Raw genomic sequence first — 19,098 nt, 5'->3', positions numbered from 1 at the left:
GTGAGCAGAGACACAATGGAGAGGCGAAGACTGGCTGGAGGTTCCAGAGTTCCCAATGCTTCGGTTACAATTCAATGATGAGAGATGAAGATGTGGCGGACGACATTGCCGTGGCTGATAAGCGCATCGGAGCAGTTTGCCGGTGCGGAGTCGGCGATGGATGATGGAAGCATCCCTGATTGTAGCGATCAGTGCGTAAGACTGTACCTTCCTGATACGGACGAAGGATCTGACCGTTTGTTCTATACAATCGAATAGAGGACTATCGCGTCTTGTTGCAAAGGCGGGGGATTAAGATTCCCGGCCCGGGTTCTGGGCTTGAAGTTGGAGAACGGACGAAGATGCAGCTGGACGCCTGGCGCACATTGTTGGTCCCCGAAGTATGTTATGTACCTACCTACTCAATTGATGCAATGCATCCCATCACTCTGAGCTGTACGGATACTCCGTATTATACGCGCAATTTGACATATCCTCTTCCACAACACTTAGAAACAAGGGGTTTAGTGGGATGACCAGGGTGAGTTTCACTAGGTATCAGCTCGAGTTCGGTCTCGCATTCTCTTACTGAAAACGAGAAACGGCAGCGAAATGCGTATAAAACACCTGGGGGGAAGAATTCGCCCACCGCGACAAATTGTCTAGCTGATTGTTCTGCTTTTCGTCCACGATCTTATGGAAGTCGCCCATCAGCTATCTCCATGTAACCTTATCTTCCGAACCAAATATCCCACTCTCCGAAAACCGCCGCTATGAATTCGCGAGTCGTGGTGATCGTTGGTTGTGGCGGAATGGGCCTCGCCATCGCCCGTCGTTTGGGTACAGGCCACCACCTCTTTCTTGGCGACTTCTCGGACGCAACTCTCGCAGCTGCTCAGAGAGAACTCACAGACGATGGATACTCGGTGCAGACGATGCCGGTAAACGTTTCCGAATCCGCATCCGTCAACGACTTCGTCAACGCAGCCGCAGCGGCAGGGCCCTTGCACACCATCGTGCATACCGCGGGCTTGCCCCCTACAGCCAACACCGCCCAGCGAATTTACGCCGTCAACCTCATCGGCACCGCCAACGTGATAGACGCCTTCTTCCCCGTTGCGCAGGCCGGCACCAGCCTGATCTGCATTTCGAGCATGGCAGGCCACATGGGCTCTGGTCTCCCCGCCGAGCTAGAGCGACATCTCGCCACGGCGCCCGTCGACCAGCTCCTGGATCATCCCGCTCTCGTCGTCGACACCGCGGACCCGTCTTCGGCCCCTCGTGCGTACGGCATATCCAAGCGCGGGAACCTCGTACGCGTGCAGGCCGCCGCCGCGACCTGGGGCCAGAAGCGCGCGAGGGTGAACTCGATCAGTCCGGGCGTCATCTCAACGGCGGTAGGTCGTATAGAGATGGAACAGGGCGGTCCAGCGGCAAAGTTTGTTGCCACAAGCCCGGCTGGCCGAGTGGGAACACCTCAGGATATTGTCAATGCCGTAGCGTTCTTAGCTAGTCCGGAGTCGTCCTTCATTACTGGGACTGATATCCTTGTGGATGGTGGTGTTGTGTCAACATACAAATGGGGAGCCGCTGGCAAGTAAACCTGCGCATGGACGGCCTCTTTGCTTACAATCATGTCAAGTACCCGCTTTCATTCCACTTATAGGCACACGTAGTTGACTCGCGAACAACATCTGCATATGGCGACCGTTTGTCGGTGCCCGGCGCGTGGATTGACGATTCCGCGAATGATGGGAAACTTGTAGGATAGCAAGGAAAGGCGGAAAGGATGACATGCCAAAAAGAGAAAAAGAAAGACTCCTCGACGGGGAATTGAACCCCGGTCCCCTGCGAATCCTGGGATTTCCCCGGTGACAAGCAGATATCCTCACCACTAGACTATCGGGGATGTGCTGATATCCGGTACAGCGACTAGTCATACTAAGTATGGTAAGGAACTGGTGACTCCACAACATGCCTCTTGTAATTTCTTCATCCAGGGCTTCGTGCCTGCCGCCAATGCGAAATGCCTCTCGCCTATTGTCTGTAGAACCCAAGAGTCGGCCGAGTCCCTGAATTGCATGGTAGCGCAGGGGTATGATGCACGCACTTCTCATATCACGGTCTCGCCTGACAGGGCAAGATATCAGATGGGAACTTGGCGGTGGTAGCTGGGGGGAGTTCACTTCGAGTCGTTTCTCGAGAAATCTACAGAATCACTCATAGGTGCTAATTTGCTGGACGTCTGACTGCCGCAACCATCAGTGTTGGGGGTTGGTTCCACGGAGACGCGTGGGTGAGACAGTAAGGCGACGCGAGCGTCCCAGGGAAGGCCTCAAACGTTGGCCAGATTGCTGTCATGAGGACACAGAATCTTGTAGCACACATGGCCATATGCGAAACATTGATTTATGTGAGGATGAACGCGATTCTAACTGCTGCGATGCTGTGACCGAGATTGGAGTCGGCTGTCTTGAATGGGGGCTCTCTTACCGACTCACCTACCTTACGTGCGGCATGTACGCAACTCTACCACATGGGAACACCTCTGATGAGTGCATTGTAGTGAACTGTCAATTTTGAATGGCCGGAATACGAAAGGGAAAAGGTCTTCGCAGGAATGTCTCAGTCCTCCATGCTGGGTCTTCTGCAGGCTCGATGGCGTGTGGAGGTGGCTTCCAAAGTCCGAGACTCGAGGCTTCCATACTTCCACGAGCCTGTTATCTCGCAACGGGATGAATCTAGAATGGTGGATCATTGCTGCATTCTACAGCTCCCTAGTGCAGCAGAGGAAACTGGGACTCGGGCGGCCTTGCGTAACGTAGATGGCATGTTGAACCAACAAAAGTGTCTTCAGAGATACACCCTCTCTAGTCTCCCACTTTTCCCCACCCTCTCGTTCGGCCGAGTCCTGCTTTTCGAGGGCTTCATCAACGGCCCCGGCATAGCCAGCATCTCTATTTCCCGTTCAGGAAATTCATCGTGCATGATCGATCTTTGCAGTGCATTCTGCCTCGTGATGAATCTCAGCTCAGCCCTATGTGTGTCAGCAAAGGCAACCCTATGGCACGACAGAATACACTGGGTGCCTGGCCCTGTAACCTGTCAGACTGAGTTGTTTTCGCCCCCACGCCCGGGTCCATGGGCAATGAGTAAGACGCTTAAATCAGCCTCTCGAGTCCTCAAGGGATGCCTTTCTCTTCGGAAACGAATCAAAATGCGCAATTGGCCATGTCGCGCCTCTGCGATGTACAATTTCCTATTCGGGAAACTGGTCTCTTTTCTCTTGGCCCTCCAAAGTAAGTAGTGCCCCCAGCCTGCGGCTCAACGTAGATTTGCCCAAAACGGCAATCGACACTCAAGAGTATATCTTCGTGAGCTTAGCAATTCAACTTTTGCCACAGGACAGGGTGCATCGTCGAATAGACTTTTGTAGAAGAATCATTCCAAGCTGAACTAAAATTCAAGAATGAGAATCATCCACTTTTGCGGCGCGGTCTTGGTGCAGAATTGCTTGCTTATGTCTATAATTCGTTATTCATGGATATTTTCATCCCGTTTCAACACGCAAAACGAAATCAAATCTTCTGACAATGTACCAAGCCAGAGGCTGGCCTCGGCGACCGACCTTGTGCAGACGGCCCGACTGGAAGCTTGACATTCAAAGCCAACCTATCTCGTCTTCTGCCAGTCAGTTTCTCTGCCCTTTAACCAATGACAATAAGCAACTTCCCATTATTTAGGACTTTGTTGACCACTTACGTGAATCAGGCTGTACGACTCGCCTCGATGACTGCCTTTACTAGCGGCAGCAGCCCATATGAGAAGGATTCATCCAACCGAGGCTACGGATACATCGTGTCTCGGTGTAGCAAGCTGTAAGCCCGCTGCCCTGTAGGGCTGACGACCCCTGTTGCTCTTGATTATTTCCCAAAAGCGAAGTCTCATGTCGTTGGCACTCTTTCAAGTAATGCTTGTCATCTCAGTCAGAATGTGATTTGGTGACTAGTCATATCGTAGACCTCAACCTTAGGAAGCGACGAGAGCTGGTGACTGTCTATAATTCGGTATAAATACGATGGCAGTAGCTCTTGAAGTTAGATCTCGACAGCATCAAGCAGCACACCTTCACCTCAATATCAAGACCTTCAGATGAATCATTCTTGATTCTATAAATCTCTTTCTAGATCCAACCACCGCTCACGAATACTCGACAAACAATATGCCTGGTCCCATCGTTCCCGTTTCGGTCATCACTGCACTCTCGGATCCCTCCAAAATGTGCCAGTGTCCTGCAGCCTCGCCGCCATCGACTGCTACGACATGCCAAAAATGTCAACTTCCCAAAGCTGCTGCCTCTAGGGCTTAAGCAGCGGCTTGGTTTTGATACTTGTTGGAATCAATCAAGAAAGAGTTATGGGTAAGTAGTGAGCTTCATCTCTTGAAGTCGAAGTTCTAGACACTTGTGTTGACCTTGGGTAAATGGGCTAGGTCCGACCTATACCAGCGGACTACCAACTTTCGCGGGATGAGATCACGGCAGCGAAGCAAAATTCCTTTATCAATCTTAGAACAGCCCACCATCACATACACGGCCTTCCTTCTTTCGAAGCATTAAATAGGCGTACATCCCTTTTCACTACCTTGAATAGAACAATACACGATTTTTATACGTATGGAAAATGGACGATTCTTAGCTCGCCTGCATCAAGTTCCAGTCGTGTCTTGTGAACCGTTTCCAGCTGAGGCACGCAGCTCATGCACTAGGACCAAGAAGTTGTGGCCGACCACACCGTCGGACCCTTGCCCCTCAGATGTCTCCATCGTGAACCAAGTGGGTTGGTGGGACAGAAGCACCCGCCCCGCGGCCCTACCCATCTCCAGCCCACAGCACAAGCAATCTCGAGAAATGAATCTGCAATCTCTCGCCCCGTCAGCAAGCATACAAGCGATACAGCGTCATCAGCCTTGTTGGCTAAGTGGTATAGCGTCTCACTAGTAATAGTGACATGAGAAGATCGGCGGTTCGATTCCGCCACGAGGCATTTCTTTTGCTGTTCTACTCTAGTAGGCGACCTTTTGCAGCATTTCAATGGCAGGTGGGTGATAGTGGGCAAGATCCGCCTAGAGATGAATGAGAATCAAGCAGGCAGGTATTCGGTGAAGGTGGGTCTTCCATGAAGGCTATTCATATTGTTTCTTAGGCCTAAGTGAAGTGACTACTGTAAGGGGACTTATTCACGAGTGCCATGTGTAAAGGTCATGTTGAAGTGGTATTGAGATTCAATTAGGTGATCAGGTATTGAGAGATCCAGAGTCTAAACAGGGAGGTATAGAAGTGAAGAAAGACAGATGATATCGAGGCGCCTTAGAAGAACAAATCAATCTGATATCATAAAGCCCCGCCATGTTACATGAGAAAACTTCAGTTACCCACCCCATCCTCCATATCTCGTACATGGACATTACAAAAGAAAGTAAAGAGTTGCGCCATTTCTCGGCGTTGAGTCAGTTACACGTGAGAGAGACAGAAAGAAAAGAAAGCTTCAAGACAAGACGCGATAGCAGGATCACGACTTGTTCTTGCCATCCCAGAGGATGATACCGACAGACTCCTCCCAGCCGCGACCGGCCGCGATCTCCATGACGGTGCGGCCAGCATCGTCCTTGGCATCGAGATCGACACCGCCAGCCCCGACGAGAAGCTTGAGGACCTTGGCGTCGCCGTTCTCGACGGCCTGGAAGATGGCGTTCCATCCACGGTAGATCTTGTTGACGTCGGCGCCGTGACGGAGCAGCAGCTCAAGGATGTCTGTGTCGTCGCCGCGGCACCGGCGCACCGCCTTGACGATGGGCAAGTGCTCACCGGGCGCGTTGATGTCGGCGCCACCCTCCTCGATGAGGAACTTGGTGATCTCCTTGTTGTCCTCGCGGATGGCAGAGGTCAACGGGGAGAAGACGCCGCCGTTCTTGTCCTCGACGGACACGCCGGCCTTGAGGAGGAGCTTTACGCTCTCGAGCTGGTTGGCGACGACGGCACGCTCCATCAAACCCTTGAACGAGCGGATGTCCGGGACGGCGGGGAGGAGCTTCTCGAGAACCTCGGGGTAGTTGACGGACATGACGATGGGCCAGTCGCTGCCGCGGACGTTGGGGTCAGCGCCGTGGGCGATCAGCTCGTCGAGCATCTCCATGCGGCCTTCCTTGATGGCGGTCGTCAGAGGGGTGTTGCCGTCATCGCCCTTGTCGTTGGGGCTGACGCCCTGGTCGAGGAGCCAGTTGAGGGCCTCCATGTTGTTGACCCGGACGGCCATCTCGATGATGCCCTTGGGGTTGTGGAGGTCGTTGCCGGCGGCGACCAGGCGAGGGAGGAAGTGTGTGCGGAAGTGCGTGACACACTTGAACGCGGGGTACTCGGCGGAGTTGAGGTTGGGGTCGGCACCGCTGGTGAGGAGGAGCTCAAAGATGTCTGCGCGGTTGTCGCGGATGGATGTGCACAATGGTGTGTAGATGCCATCCTTCTTGATGTTGGGTGAGACGCCGGCAGACAGTAGGACGCGGACAGACTCAATGTTGTTGATACTGACAGCGAGCTCCATGTTACCGGGGGCACGCTTGTTGTCAGCACCACGGGCCAGAAGGACCTTCAGACAAGGTGCCTGGTAGGTCGCGGGCCAAAGCATGTGCTTGGGACCCGGCAGGTTAGGGTTGGCGCCGTGGTCCAAGAGAGCAGTGAGAAGGTCCACTCTTGCGGCCATGATGGTCTCGAACAGAGCAGTCTTACCTTCTCTGTTCTTGACGTTGGGGTCGGAGCCGTAGTCGAGCATGAGGTCGACCAGCTTCTTTGGTGTCGTCTTGTTCATGGACGCAATCAGGACGGTGTTGCCGTTGGCCATGATGTGGTTGGGGTCACCTCCATATGTGAGGAGGATGTGGACAAAGTCGATCTTGACATCGATGACGGCGATGGCGAGCGGGGACTCCTGCGAAGGTCCAGCAGACATGTTGGGATCCGCACCGTACTTTAGAAGCATCTTGGTGATGTCGAGAGAGTTCATCTCTACCGCTGCAAAGAGGGGAGTAATGCCATCCTTGTCGGCAGAGTTGGGATCGGCACCGAAGAGAAGAAGCAGGCGGACTGCCTCGTGATCTTGGCACAGGACGGAATCCACGAGAACGTGCTGATCCGGGCCGGTGTCGGGTGAGACACCGCGGTCCAAGAGCTGCTCGACGAGCTTGTGGTTCTTGCCCTGTACAGCAGCGATGAGGGAGGTCTTGAGTGACGGGTTACCATCGGCGTTGTGACGAGGTGTCCAGCGAGGCATCGTCATGGGGTCGGCCTTGAGGCGAACGACCTTGGTCGGGATGCTGTCGGCGATGTTCTGAAGCTCGCCGATGAGCGTCTCTGTGCCGGATGTTGAGGGTGAGATGGTGTTGTCCGAGTCGCGCAGGTTCCTCCTGTCTGAGATGCGGCTGGGTGCGTCATAGTCGCGATCCGACATGCCACGGTCTGACATACCGCGGTCTGACATTCCACGATCCGAGATGGTCATGTCGTCCCGTGCTGATCTCCTGTCCATGTTGATTCTTGTGCTGACAGGGTGGAGGTCGTAGTGACCGTGCTCTGAGATTGTGATATCGTCGCGGCCGATTCTGCGGTCGGGGATTCTGGTCGAGTGTCCATTCTCTGAGGAGCTGTGGTGACTCCTGTTGGAGATGGATGTGCGGCGACGCGGGTCTGGTGATAGCCTCACCTCCTGAAGAACGAAGTCTGCGGACATCTTTTCTACCAAGGAAGGGGGAGGGATGTGGGGTGCTTGAGAGGGGAGAGCGGGAAGGGGAGGGAGAGGAGGAGACCTCTCGTCTGAGCGATCCGGTAGTGCCGTCGGCTGGACTTCGAAGGACTTGGACTTTGATATCCGCACAGTCGAGTTGTGGTTGCTGATGCGGTCCAATGCAGCGGCGAGGCCAGCATAGCCGTTGCCGACAGCATCGTCCGTCTTTGAGTTTCCAAGAGACCACTGGAAGACGAGAGCACTCATCCTCAGCGCATCCCTTGCCTTGCGTATCGACTCCCTCATCCTCAAGATCTCCTTGTCGGCGAACATCATGCGCCAGCCGCGCTGGATCCTGCCCATGGCACCCTTCTTTTCGTACTCGAGGAACTCGAACATCATGTGGTCGAGGACCTGGAAGTCGGAGTTGGTCGAACGGAACTTCATGTCGAGCTCCTTGATCATGTCGGCGGGGAACTCCTGGTGGGTGCGAGCAGCCTCGGAAAGGCCGGCCTCGATGGACCATAGTATCCGGCAGATGTCGAGGAAGTCATTGGCGAGCTCCCTGAAGCCGTGCGGTTGGTGCTTGACGTTGGTGAGGAACTCGAGCATGCGCACCGAGATGTTGTTTCCGAGGAGCGTGGCCCTCGTGCAGAGGTCCAGGACGGACTCCTTGGCCTTTGGCTTGCCATACATGGCAGCGGTCATAGTGCCTCGTCTTGGTGCCACGTAGGGCTGTAAAGACATGAGGGGTTGTTATCTCAGACGGTGATGTTGGAGGCAGTGGCTCTGGGGTTGTTATCGAGGGTAGCCTTGTATGTTGATCCGCACACGACACTATATGGTCAGATCAATGCTACTGATAAAGGCGGAATGAAGATGAAGAAACAGAGCTCTCTCTCCACCGCTCATGGAGCAACGTGGGAGCTCAGCTGTTTATCTGTAAGTTCCGCCGCGGTGGGCAAAGCTGAACCTCACTCAAGGTGATTGCTTGTCCCAGCCAAGGTTCCTTCTCCTCCTCCGAAGAGCTCTCGGACAGGTCGAGGCCTAGTCTGTGGCCATCGATAGAGACAAGAATCAAGCGGCAAGCCACCAACCACGCCAAATGGGGCTCATTGGGAGAAGCAGGCATTGTCCCGGCTCGGAGCCATGAATCGTGATTGTACCCAAGAGAGACAAACACGGCGTCTACATTGGAGGATCAGGAAGCCGTAGTGCCAGGTACAAGGGATGTTCCAAGCACCAATTCAACGCTAGAGCAGTTAACCCCAGAGACGACCTGCGCTAGGCCGTCCGCTTTGACACAAAGGGCCGGAAATCAGACAGGAAAGCCAGTGCGGCCAGGCCATTCAAGACAAGAGACTGACATATGCCACCACTAGCTGGCATTGGGTCCCAGCGTTAGACCCCCTGGCCCGAACTCTTCAGGAGAAAAGGAAAGGGCTTTTTTTTTTTCTGCTCATGAGTCTTGGGACCGGACGAAAAGACGGGACGATGACTAGAGGAGAAAAGAAGGAAAAAGCAAGTATGACAGCATCAGTGTTGTTGCCGGGCCGGGGACTCGGGAGGGAAGATAGTGAGGCTTACACACACCCTCGCTCCCACTTCAACTCACTCCAACTCCCATATTGCTCTCTGCAATACAGTGCCCGCTTCCAATCCATGTTCATCTTAGCGCTGGTGGCGTGGGGAGCTGAGAACGGTCTCGCCACGTGAGGAGGAGTCCTGGCTGACATTCCGATGCCTCGCACACAGTGTTTCTGTGTCTCTGTGTTTCCCACCCCTCCGGGCCCTTCGTCTTGGCCTTGGGCTTGGCCCCCTCCTCCTCCTCCCCTCTCCTCCCCCCCACCCGGCAAACAGATCTAGCAGAGTTTTTCTTCTTCTTCTTCTTCTTCTCGAATCTGTCGCCTCGAGCGGGAAGCCTTGGAAGGGTTGCTTTGTGAGTTGTGACCGATCCATTTTACATAGCTTTCTGGGGAAAGCAAGCGACGACCCAGGCTCCACGAGCGGTTCGGTCGTTGCCGATCAAGCCTCCATCTTGCCATTGTCCTTTGTTTGTGCTGCACTGCTGATGGGATTGGAGAAGGGGGCGCAGATAGCCCATTGGATTCGGCAGTGTAGGGGACATGCCTGAGCCCTGAGGGGGACGTCATGTCCTTTGCAAATCTTTGGAGAAATCGGCAGTAAATCTTGCATTCGGCAAGTGCGCATTTCAGATACGGATATCTTGACCATCTGCGCTTGTCGCTCCCAATGTGACGTCTTGCCGGGGGGCGTGGCACTGGTGGGTGTTGCTTGACTCAAGTACGCTGTCAAAAGCTGCGAAGCGGTGCGGAGCCGTGAGTGTTTACGGAGTCGACGTCTCGAAGACGTCGAAAGGAGGTCTGTTCGTCCTCGGTACATGACAGGTTCTACGCGTCTGCTATCAGAATCAGATCAGTTTGCGACGGCCTAGGCCAGCTTCAGTCCAGTGTCGTTTGGATTGATCAGCGAATTGCGGGACCGCATGTTCGTGATGGCCTGAGCAAGGGGATCCAGAGGCCCAGAGAGGGCAGAGAAGGGCCATCAAATCACCGTGTCACCCATGTGTAGCGCCCTCACGAACCAGTGCGATGATACGCCGTTGTCCATCAAACCCTGCGTGCTTTGTCTTTAGCTGGATTAGCTGAAGCTGCGTCCCTGGGTTCGTTGCCAGGGTTTGTGGTCAGGGGTAATAATTAGTATGTATAATAGCAAGCGAACAGGCAGGCAAGCAACAAGCAAGAGCAGAAGGGCCAACAATCGCAAGAGAGCCCAGGAAGGAAAAAACTAGCAGCGAACCATCGCGCGTCTGCGACCCTGGGCCGCGGGGAATAAGCTGATGTGCCCCGTTCCAATGGGCACGGGACGGGCTTGCGAACTGCGAGGGGAAAGTTAACCGTGCGTCTTGATCGCCGCGATGAGAATCTGTGGTCCACACTGGCTGGGCGGGAGTCCCTGTCTCTTCCAAGACACTACGTCGGAGGAGGTGGTGTTGTTGGACCTTGGATCTTGGTGGTTGTCGTCGTGATGGTGTGTGGTGGTAGTTTACTATGTGTTTACTATCAAGAAGGGCGCAAACGCCGCGGGCGGGAGGGAGAGAGGATGGGGGGATGATGCCGGCCGCCTAACTTCCAAGACATGAGCCCCAAGACATCGTTGTTCCTTGCACAGACACTCGTGTCGTCAAGACTTTTCATTCTGCTGTGCCACTGTTCGCCAGAGAATGGGTAAGCTGTAAGACTATTCTCCACCACACACCTTGGCCAGGCCAGGTCCGCGTCGTGTCCTCATTTCGGACTTGTTGGCTAGGGCAGATGCTAAGCCCAAGGTTCATCTAGAAAAAACACGGTACGGACGCCGTACGGATACTTACGTCTTGCAGACTAATAATGAGCTGAGAAATTCGGGTTCGTAAAGGAGGAGCTGATGAGTGCATGAGTGGTGGTGGTGGAGGATGCATGGACCGGAGCTCTCTCGAATCGTGTGCCGGGACCCTACGAGCAGCCAAACAGCTAGCTACGTCTAAATTGCATTTGCATTTGCATTTCCACAAGATTGGAGAGCTGGAGAGGGCTGGAGGGGCAGGGGACTTGGGGGACTCGGCCCAGCTTTCGAGGAATGAGGTCAAAAGGAGGAGGGGTGAATGGCACCCGAAGTTTGCGCCTATGATGCAAAGTCACCCCCAAAGATGTCAAGAAGAGGCAAGCTCAAAGGCAAAGCGAAGCGGGCGCAAAAGCCACACAAAAGCCTCGTTTGCGTCCTAGGAGGATTCCCCGAACGCCTCCTTGAGTCTCTATCGGCGAGTCGGTTGCTGGTCGGAGGGTACCACACCAACGGATTTTCGACGCCAACGCCAAAAGAAGCCAAAATCACGTCGAAATCTCCTCAAGGCTCGCCCCCCGTGGTCCCCGCCCGTCCGGTCTACTCTGAGCCTCTGAGCCTATCGCTCCGACTGGCTGACTAGGCCAACTGTCACTTTGCCAGGTCAAATAGCGGCGGTATTAGACTTCGGCCGGGCCGGGTCTACGCGTCCACAAACCAACATCTACCTCGGTTTGCTGATGGCTGCTTCCATCCACGCGGCGCAAGCAATACGTATCCGTGGACTCACAGACTCGAGGAATCTAGAGAATGAGGGTGTGGTGTCGCTCGCAAGCGTCCGGGCTTATCCCAACGCAGCTTTGCCTCTGTTTGTTTGCTGACGCTACTCCCTCCTTTTACTCCCTACTGCCTGTACAGTGTAAAGTAAGGTGGAATATCCGTAGTTAACTTGCCAACTTGCAGTGCTTTTTTCTCTCTGGCGTTTGTCCTAATCACCACTGCCGACATGTTCCCACCCCAAACCATGCCGGCACGGTTACCCGCAAGCGCACCAACGCACACCAACGCATGCAATAACTTATGTCTGCGCTCGGGGGGATTTTCTAGCAGACTACACAGACGGCTGAACATTTGCAATCTCGCTGCCGTTACTAATCCTGGGCTGGGCTGTCCTCTTCTATCGAATTGCCACGTGGAATGGTCCCTGCCCCTTTTTCTTGCCTCTGCCATCTGAAAGATTTCCTTGACCTTGTGCCACACACAGGCCGCCTCTCATGGCGTAGCACTACCAAGTACGGCTTTACGCCTCTCCATGGCTTATCCCCGTACTCCAGTAGGTTATTGCTCGGGAGATGCGCATTGAAGAATCATGATCGTCTTAGAGGATGGTCAACTGCTAAATTCACTGCGGAGTATCATCTCCCGGCAACGCTCCACGTTCTTCTCCTCATCCCTCTCCACGAAAAAGAAGAATAATGAAATCTTTGTTGCTCAGGCTGCTCCATGTTCTACACCCGTTCTTGTGCCGAGCCTAAGAACAGTGCTGGATTTCCAAGGATCCACTGATCAGCTCGTGTGATATAAGGACTGAGACAGGCGCCTTCGGGAGATGCCTCGCGGTCTCAGTCCCACGGCAGCAACCTTTTCGCATTGACTCTTTCCCAAGGGTCTATCATCTGAATTGAAATGGACTGTACAGGGAGAGTGACAGAGTACAGATATTGCGGCTTGCTTTCGTTCGCCGCCTCATCCCATCCTTGCAAACCCTTCGGTCCCCTGCCCAACCCAGCCATGGCTACATGTATTCAGCCAGCGTTGCCTTTACCAACGTCGCAGGGCCAGCAGATCGCACTCAATCCGAGGCAATGGTGTGGTAGATTCATGATTTGTTCTAACGTCGTCAAGTATGTGGTAGGTACCAAGTATGTACGGAAACGCCCAAGAGACCCTTCGTGGTCACACCTCAAAATCCTACGGCGCGCTTTTCCTGCCCGCCATGTGTAACAATACAGTAAAAGAAGAAGAAAATAGAGCATAAAGGTATCTATACTCCAAGAATTACATCCGCCGCCTTCTCGCTAATCATGTACACCGCCGACGCGATGTAATACCCAGGAATCTTGGGGAACACGCTCGCGTCCACCACCCGCAGACCTTCAGTCCCTCTCACCTTGAACTTTGAGTCCAAGACAGCAGTGGCATCGCCGTCTTTGCCAATGGGGCACGTGCAGCTGGCATGGTGGCCCCAGGCTTCATTCCTGACGAACTCGGGCAAGTCCGCATCGGTGACGTTCTTCCCGGGCCAGACCTCGGTGAAGCCTCCCGTGAGGGGCACGACGCTCTCGAACATCTTGCGCGAGAGCTTCATGCCCTCCACCACGGCCTGGATGTCCTTAGCGCCCGTTGCCTCGTCCTGGAATGAGTTGAAGTCAATCTGCGGCATATCCCGCGGATCGGCTGAACGCAGCTTGACGGTTCCGGCCCGGTTGCGGCTGTGGGCTTTGAGGGTGATCCACGTCCAATGTCTCTGATCCGCGGTGCCATCGACGGAGTATCCGGGATAGTACCCAGGGAAGGCGACTGGTGCTCCCGCGATAAAGAGGTCCGGGTCTCCCTCTGCCACGGTCGACTTCTTCACGATACCCAGGCTGATGCCGTTGGAACCATAAATCCCCCTATCACCACTCGCGGCGCCGTCCTGCCACTTTTTCAAGCAGGGATCGTCGGTGCCAGGGCGAATGAAGGTGCAGCCTTCGATGATCTGAAAGTTTGTCGGCGTTTCGCCAATAACGGACGTCTCGTAACCTGTTGTGGTGATGATCAGTCAAACGGCTCTACATTGAATGATCAATTCGTCAGCAGCAAATGAGAAAACTCACGGTCTTGCAAGTTGGTGCCAACACCAGGAAGATCGACGATAGAAGGGATACCGAAAGAGGATAGCTCCTCTTTGGGGCCAACGCCACTGAGCTTGAGCAGCTGCGGGGTATTGAAGGCGCCGGCTGATATGATGACTTCGGCCGTGGCGTTTACGGATCCGGCGACGCCAGAGCCAGCAGCGCCGGATCGGGGGTCGGCGCGGTAAAGGCTCTGTCCCGTAACAAAGTCTACCCCCACGGCCCGGGGCTTCGCGCCGCTCTGGTCGAAGCGCACCTTGGTCACGAGGGTGGTGAGCTTAATGTCGAGGTGATACTTCCTAGAACCATCCGCGTTCTTCGCGTTGGCCGTGTCCAGGACGAATTCGCGCGGTCCATTGCGGACGCCCTTGTTGACAGAGATAGGGACCTGGTAGAGGCCCTCGGCAGAGTCACGGCTGGGCAGGTCGACGTTGAGATCACGAAGGAGAACCTCGCCGAGACCCTGGATCGTCGAGAAGATCAATCCCAGGAGACTCTTGCCCATGGCGGAAGCAGCGGACAGAATAACCGTAAGGAGCTTGACATCCTTGATGACAAGTCCGAGGTCCGTCACGGAGGTGGTAAGCCAGCCGTCGAACCCGTGTCCTACAATACCATTGGGCAAGTATTCAGCGTTCTCTAGGCGCTGGAAGTACTTGCGCATGTTGGACGCGCCCCAGGTGGTGTCTCCGGTCAAGGTCGCGATGCCATCCCAGTCTGACTTGTGCGGGTAGACCGTGATCAACGCGTTGTGACTGCCGCAGCCACCCAGCGTACCAGCTCTAGGATAAAGGATGCCGAGTGGCTCAGCGCCAGCCGGTGGGTTGAGTCCGACGTAGAGCTCCCCGTTCGCAAGTCGGTATGTCATCTTGGAGTCCTTCTTCTGGGCCTCGAGATCGGCAAAGTGTTGAACGTAGTAGTCCCATTTCATTGGGGCGTACTCTGTCGACTGAAGGTTCAACGCAGGGACCTGGTACGGGATCGAGTCTCCCTGGTCGTCGCCGGCGTCGATGAGAAGGACCTTCTTCCCGGCGATGGCGAGCCGGGCGGCAAGTGGGCCACCACCCGGCCCGGAACCGACAACGACGTAGTCATAAGACGCGAGGATGTCGGTAGATTGCCGTGGGACAAAGTGCTGGCTCGGGCTATCAATGTTGTATCCGCGTCAGCCAACCACATTCATACTTTGCGTACCTCGCGTCTTAAGGTTTGGGGTAGGTCAAACTCACACAGCAGAGGCCGTGGCCACGATGTAGCCGAGCAACACGTTTGTGACATGGAGACACCAACGCATCTTGGATGAGATTGGAGGCTTTCGAACTGGTTCTTGCAGAGGTCGCAGCACCAAGCAACTCAAAAAGGAACGCCCGTCGTCAGAAAGTCAGTCTTTCTCCAGGAGCGGCGCACATTCCCCTTAAGAACTTGGTCCAAGAAACCTCACTTGTCCTCCTCGACGCGATGCGCCTGATCGCGACATGGGAAAAGTCGCAACGCCCCTTGCATTTGATTAGACATGTCGCTGCCCGTCATGTACCCTCCCCATCTCGGATGTGACCTGCTTCTTTCCTATGTGACGGTGATCAATGTAGGTGATGCTATGTATGGCAACCTTCCCACTCAAGGTCCCAGAATCGCCCTTCTCGTGGTTCATTCAGCCTACCATCGTCGGCCGAAGGAACGATTAGGGAAGGACGTGGAGGTTGCCCCCCTGGTACGAGCACGGGGGAGAATCTGAGAATGATGCTGGTCATGTGGGAACACGAGCGGGAGGCCGATTAAGGTGAGGAGGATGCCAGGGGCCAGCGTCGCAGTCACGGCGGGCGCGAACTTGGCATGACTGTTGCGGGGGCTGCTTTAAATGAGATTGCGCTGTAGGATGTCTTGAATCGGGAAAGCTATCCGATGCACTTCGGAGCGCCGAGCACGAGGGCAGACGGACGGTCCTGGTTATGCGGGGGATAGCTCAGCCTTGGAGGGAGACATCGGTCCAAATTCTGAATGGGAAAAACGTAAAACATGGCCAGATATCTTCATGACTGGACTAGTTCGTCCGGGGATGACCTTATACGCGCTCCGCGGGGTGTTGTCAAAGCTCCCAATTAGCCTTATTTCTTTAGTTCATGCATCTCCCATGTGTCCATCCTCAAGGTACGATCGATGACATGTTGGATGAACCGGTCGAGTCTCGCAAACCTGCGCCTCGCATTATTCAAACATAAACAAGCGAGGAGGTTCATGGTCCCATTGAATCCGTAAAGACATGAATCAGGCCACCCCTGAGCAAATCTTTTGTTCGTTCTGCTCAGCCGTCCGCCCAGCTGAGTTGCGGTTGGGCATGCAATATGCGAGCCCGGCCTTTCATTCTGCCCTGTCCCCCGACTCCCCGTAGAAACCTGGCTCACTAAAGTCTGATCTTGGTTAGCACCACCTTTATTGCCAAAGAAACCCGGTGTCCGCCCCAAGCCTATTACAGTACAGCGTGTGAGCATCTCACGACTGTAACGGCCCCAATGCAGTGAAGGATACCACCGGCGGGAAAGCCATCAAGATCCCAAGAAACGGGCTGTTGATGATGCGGCTCGCATTGAGTTATTCAGCCAACTTCATCTTTACCACCGAAAATCTTCATTCGTCACATTTGTTGATGTGATAGCGCTTGGAAGAAGAAACTCAGAGTAATGCGTACTATAACTTGAGCACAGCGGACGCACGCAAGCAGCCTGTCACCGTTGCTGCTCGTCATCCCATAAGCGAGAGACATCAAGCAAGCGCTGTCATCCACCTATTATACGTCGCTTTGAAAGAAGCCGGGTAGCCGCACATGGTGATGTGAGCAGTAAGCCCCGTGGCGCTCTCGCCAAAGCAATTGGGCTGGATGCATAATCCGCAAGTCTAGTCGCCCAGACGTTAGCGACGAGAGCTGGGAGCGCTTCCCCGTCTCCGCGACGTCGAGGCCATCCCAAAGTGTGCCGCTTTCGTCCATCGCAAGCCATTGTTTCGTAGTGGCGGCTGAGTGGCGATCTTGCCCTATGGACTTGGTCTCATGAACGAAACTCCGGTCGCCGACATGTAATGCCCAGTTCATATACAGGATGTCTCCCTGATCCCGCATGGGCCCGGCCTTGTTGATGGGGGTTTCTTTCGCCGTTGTGACATCTGTACGCCCATGCAACGATCGGCATCAACCACACATCGCATGCCGTCGCATCGTTTTTGAGAATGAAGCAAATCATGCGGGTCGCAGTCGTCCTGCTGTTTGCTGCGACGGCACAGGCAACGGTGCCTCAATTGAACACGACTGAGATCACAAAGCTACTCGCGACGACGCCAAAATGTGCGGTAAGTCACTCTCACAGTCTCAGTCGTGGTGTTTCACAGCCATCTCATGATTTTGAGTCAGCACTTAGTTACACTCACTGACTTGATTTATTTCCTAGATGCCATGCTTCGTCGATGCGTTCCATTCTGGCAATTGTACCCTCGACGGCTTGACGGACTGCGTGTGCACCAACATCCCTCTGCAAGCCCGCGCCTCCGCATGTATACAGCAAGCTTGCGAGTTCGATGATCAAGTTTGTGAGTGGTGGTACCTAAGGCGTCGTCATGGCTCGATTCTCACTAACATTACTTTGAAGCCACCGCCCGTATCTCACAACAGTTATGTGAGGGCTATCCTTACCCTGACCGCAGAAAATTCTCCAAGGTTTTCTCCATTGGCCTACCCGTTATCACGATCCTCACGGTAGCTCTCCGATGCCTGGCCCGATTACAGGTCACGAACCGACTGTGGTGGGACGACTGGACGGCACTGATCGCCTTGGTAAGGTTCCTGGTGATGGTTCATTCGTAGCAACTGACTCACTAACGGTGGCAGGCATTTTTGATAGTCATGTCCGGCCTTGGCTACACAAGTATGCACTTTCCTTCGTGGCTCAAGAAACTGGGTGTCTAGTGCTGACTTCAGCTGCACATTAGATGCTGCAATGGGATTCGGACTTCATTATTGGGATATTGACCCGGGAAATGGCAAGACTATTTTGCAGGTACGACAACGCACGGCATATCACGAATCTTCGCAGCTAACTGAGACTCCCTTCAGATTTTCTATGTATTGCAGATGCTTTACATCTTTGTTCAGTATGTGCATCGAGACACGATCTGAGGTAGTAAAGGACTATCGCTAATTGTACACTAGAGTCTTTGCCAAAGCCTCCATTGCCTGCTTCTACTCCCGCGTGTTCACCAATCAGAAGTTCCGCCTGGCAATCAAAATCCTCATGGTGTTTCTGTTCGTCCACGGCTTCATGTTTCTGCTGTTGATGGTATTTCAATGCCTACCAATTGAGTCGATCTGGGATCGATCTATCCAAGGTCGTTGCCTCAATGTTTCGGCTATCAGTTACGGAGGCGCTGCTTGCAGTATCCTGGAGGATATTATCTTGATTGTCATCCCTATTCCAGAACTGATTAAGCTTCAACTGGGAAAGAAGAAGAGAATGGCATTGGTTTGCATGTTTGCTATTGGATCCTTGTAAGTGACGTGCCAACTATTGGAGCGGCTTTACAAATGTTAACTCAGGATTGCAGTGCTTGCGTCGCGAGTATGATCCGACTTAAATACTTGGTCTCATTCGCTAATTCATTTGACTCTACCTGTAAGGTCTCCCGGTCATCTTCGTATGAGATTGATGCTAATAGCCGCTCTAGGGGATAACGTCGACGTCGTGCTATGGTCATCCGTCGAGCTCAACCTAGCAATCATCTGCGGTAGTCTCCCGGCACTACGACCTCTTTTCAAGAAGCTGCCAGTATTCTTCACCACTATCAAATCGACAATACAAACCGGAACGCACCGAAGAAAGTCGCAAGCACGGTCTACGACAGCGATTCAAAAATCGCATCATTCCCATGCCTCACATGAATCGAGCACCCAGCCATCGCCCAGCAACTCTCCACAAAAGCCACATGCAGTCAAGCTGAGAGACTTCGGGGGCAGTTCGACAACGTGTGATAACGACACACAGTATACTCTTGAAATGACCGATGAGGAGAGCAGGGATGATTTGGAGAGACAGGACTGGGCACGAGCGTATGGGAAATAGGGG

The 19,098-nt window shown here is 54.0% G+C and overlaps 6 protein-coding genes across 6 annotated transcripts; 3 read left to right on the top strand and 3 right to left on the bottom strand.

Annotated features, from left to right (window-relative positions):
* Positions 1-752: 752 nt before the first annotated feature.
* Positions 753-1,580, top strand: CABS01_12058 (uncharacterized protein; the record flags this gene model as incomplete). The annotated part of the gene is made up of 1 exon (XM_060545412.1): positions 753-1,580. One exon carries the CDS (start codon positions 753-755, stop codon positions 1,578-1,580), a length of 828 nt encoding a protein of 275 aa, XP_060396928.1.
* A 3,969-nt stretch (positions 1,581-5,549) lies between these two features.
* Positions 5,550-8,501, bottom strand: CABS01_12057 (uncharacterized protein; the record flags this gene model as incomplete). Its single annotated transcript, XM_060545411.1, has 1 exon — positions 5,550-8,501. The coding sequence occupies one exon, from the start codon at positions 8,499-8,501 to the stop codon at positions 5,550-5,552; it is 2,952 nt and encodes a 983-aa protein (XP_060396927.1).
* Positions 8,502-9,616: 1,115 nt separating this feature from the next.
* Positions 9,617-9,907, bottom strand: CABS01_12056 (uncharacterized protein; the record flags this gene model as incomplete). The annotated part of the gene is made up of 1 exon (XM_060545410.1): positions 9,617-9,907. One exon carries the CDS (start codon positions 9,905-9,907, stop codon positions 9,617-9,619), a length of 291 nt encoding a protein of 96 aa, XP_060396926.1.
* Positions 9,908-12,782: 2,875 nt separating this feature from the next.
* On the top strand, positions 12,783-13,100 carry CABS01_12055 (uncharacterized protein; the record flags this gene model as incomplete). Its single annotated transcript, XM_060545409.1, has 1 exon — positions 12,783-13,100. One exon carries the CDS (start codon positions 12,783-12,785, stop codon positions 13,098-13,100), a length of 318 nt encoding a protein of 105 aa, XP_060396925.1.
* Positions 13,101-13,140: 40 nt separating this feature from the next.
* CABS01_12054 (GMC oxidoreductase) lies at positions 13,141-15,287 on the bottom strand (the record flags this gene model as incomplete). Its single annotated transcript, XM_060545408.1, has 3 exons — positions 13,141-13,901; positions 13,976-15,138; positions 15,223-15,287. The coding sequence occupies 3 exons, from the start codon at positions 15,285-15,287 to the stop codon at positions 13,141-13,143; spliced, it is 1,989 nt and encodes a 662-aa protein (XP_060396924.1).
* A 1,937-nt stretch (positions 15,288-17,224) lies between these two features.
* Positions 17,225-19,095, top strand: CABS01_12053 (uncharacterized protein; the record flags this gene model as incomplete). Its single annotated transcript, XM_060545407.1, has 9 exons — positions 17,225-17,332; positions 17,431-17,569; positions 17,629-17,813; positions 17,868-17,904; positions 17,969-18,036; positions 18,093-18,130; positions 18,189-18,524; positions 18,581-18,648; positions 18,701-19,095. The coding sequence occupies 9 exons, from the start codon at positions 17,225-17,227 to the stop codon at positions 19,093-19,095; spliced, it is 1,374 nt and encodes a 457-aa protein (XP_060396923.1).
* Between the last annotated feature and the right edge of the window lie 3 nt (positions 19,096-19,098).

Source organism: Colletotrichum abscissum (genome assembly GCF_030869225.1).
Source record: "Colletotrichum abscissum strain IMI 504890 chromosome Unknown Scaffold_35.1, whole genome shotgun sequence".
NCBI lineage: Eukaryota > Fungi > Ascomycota > Sordariomycetes > Glomerellales > Glomerellaceae > Colletotrichum > Colletotrichum abscissum.
This window is presented reverse-complemented; position numbering and strand designations above follow the sequence as displayed.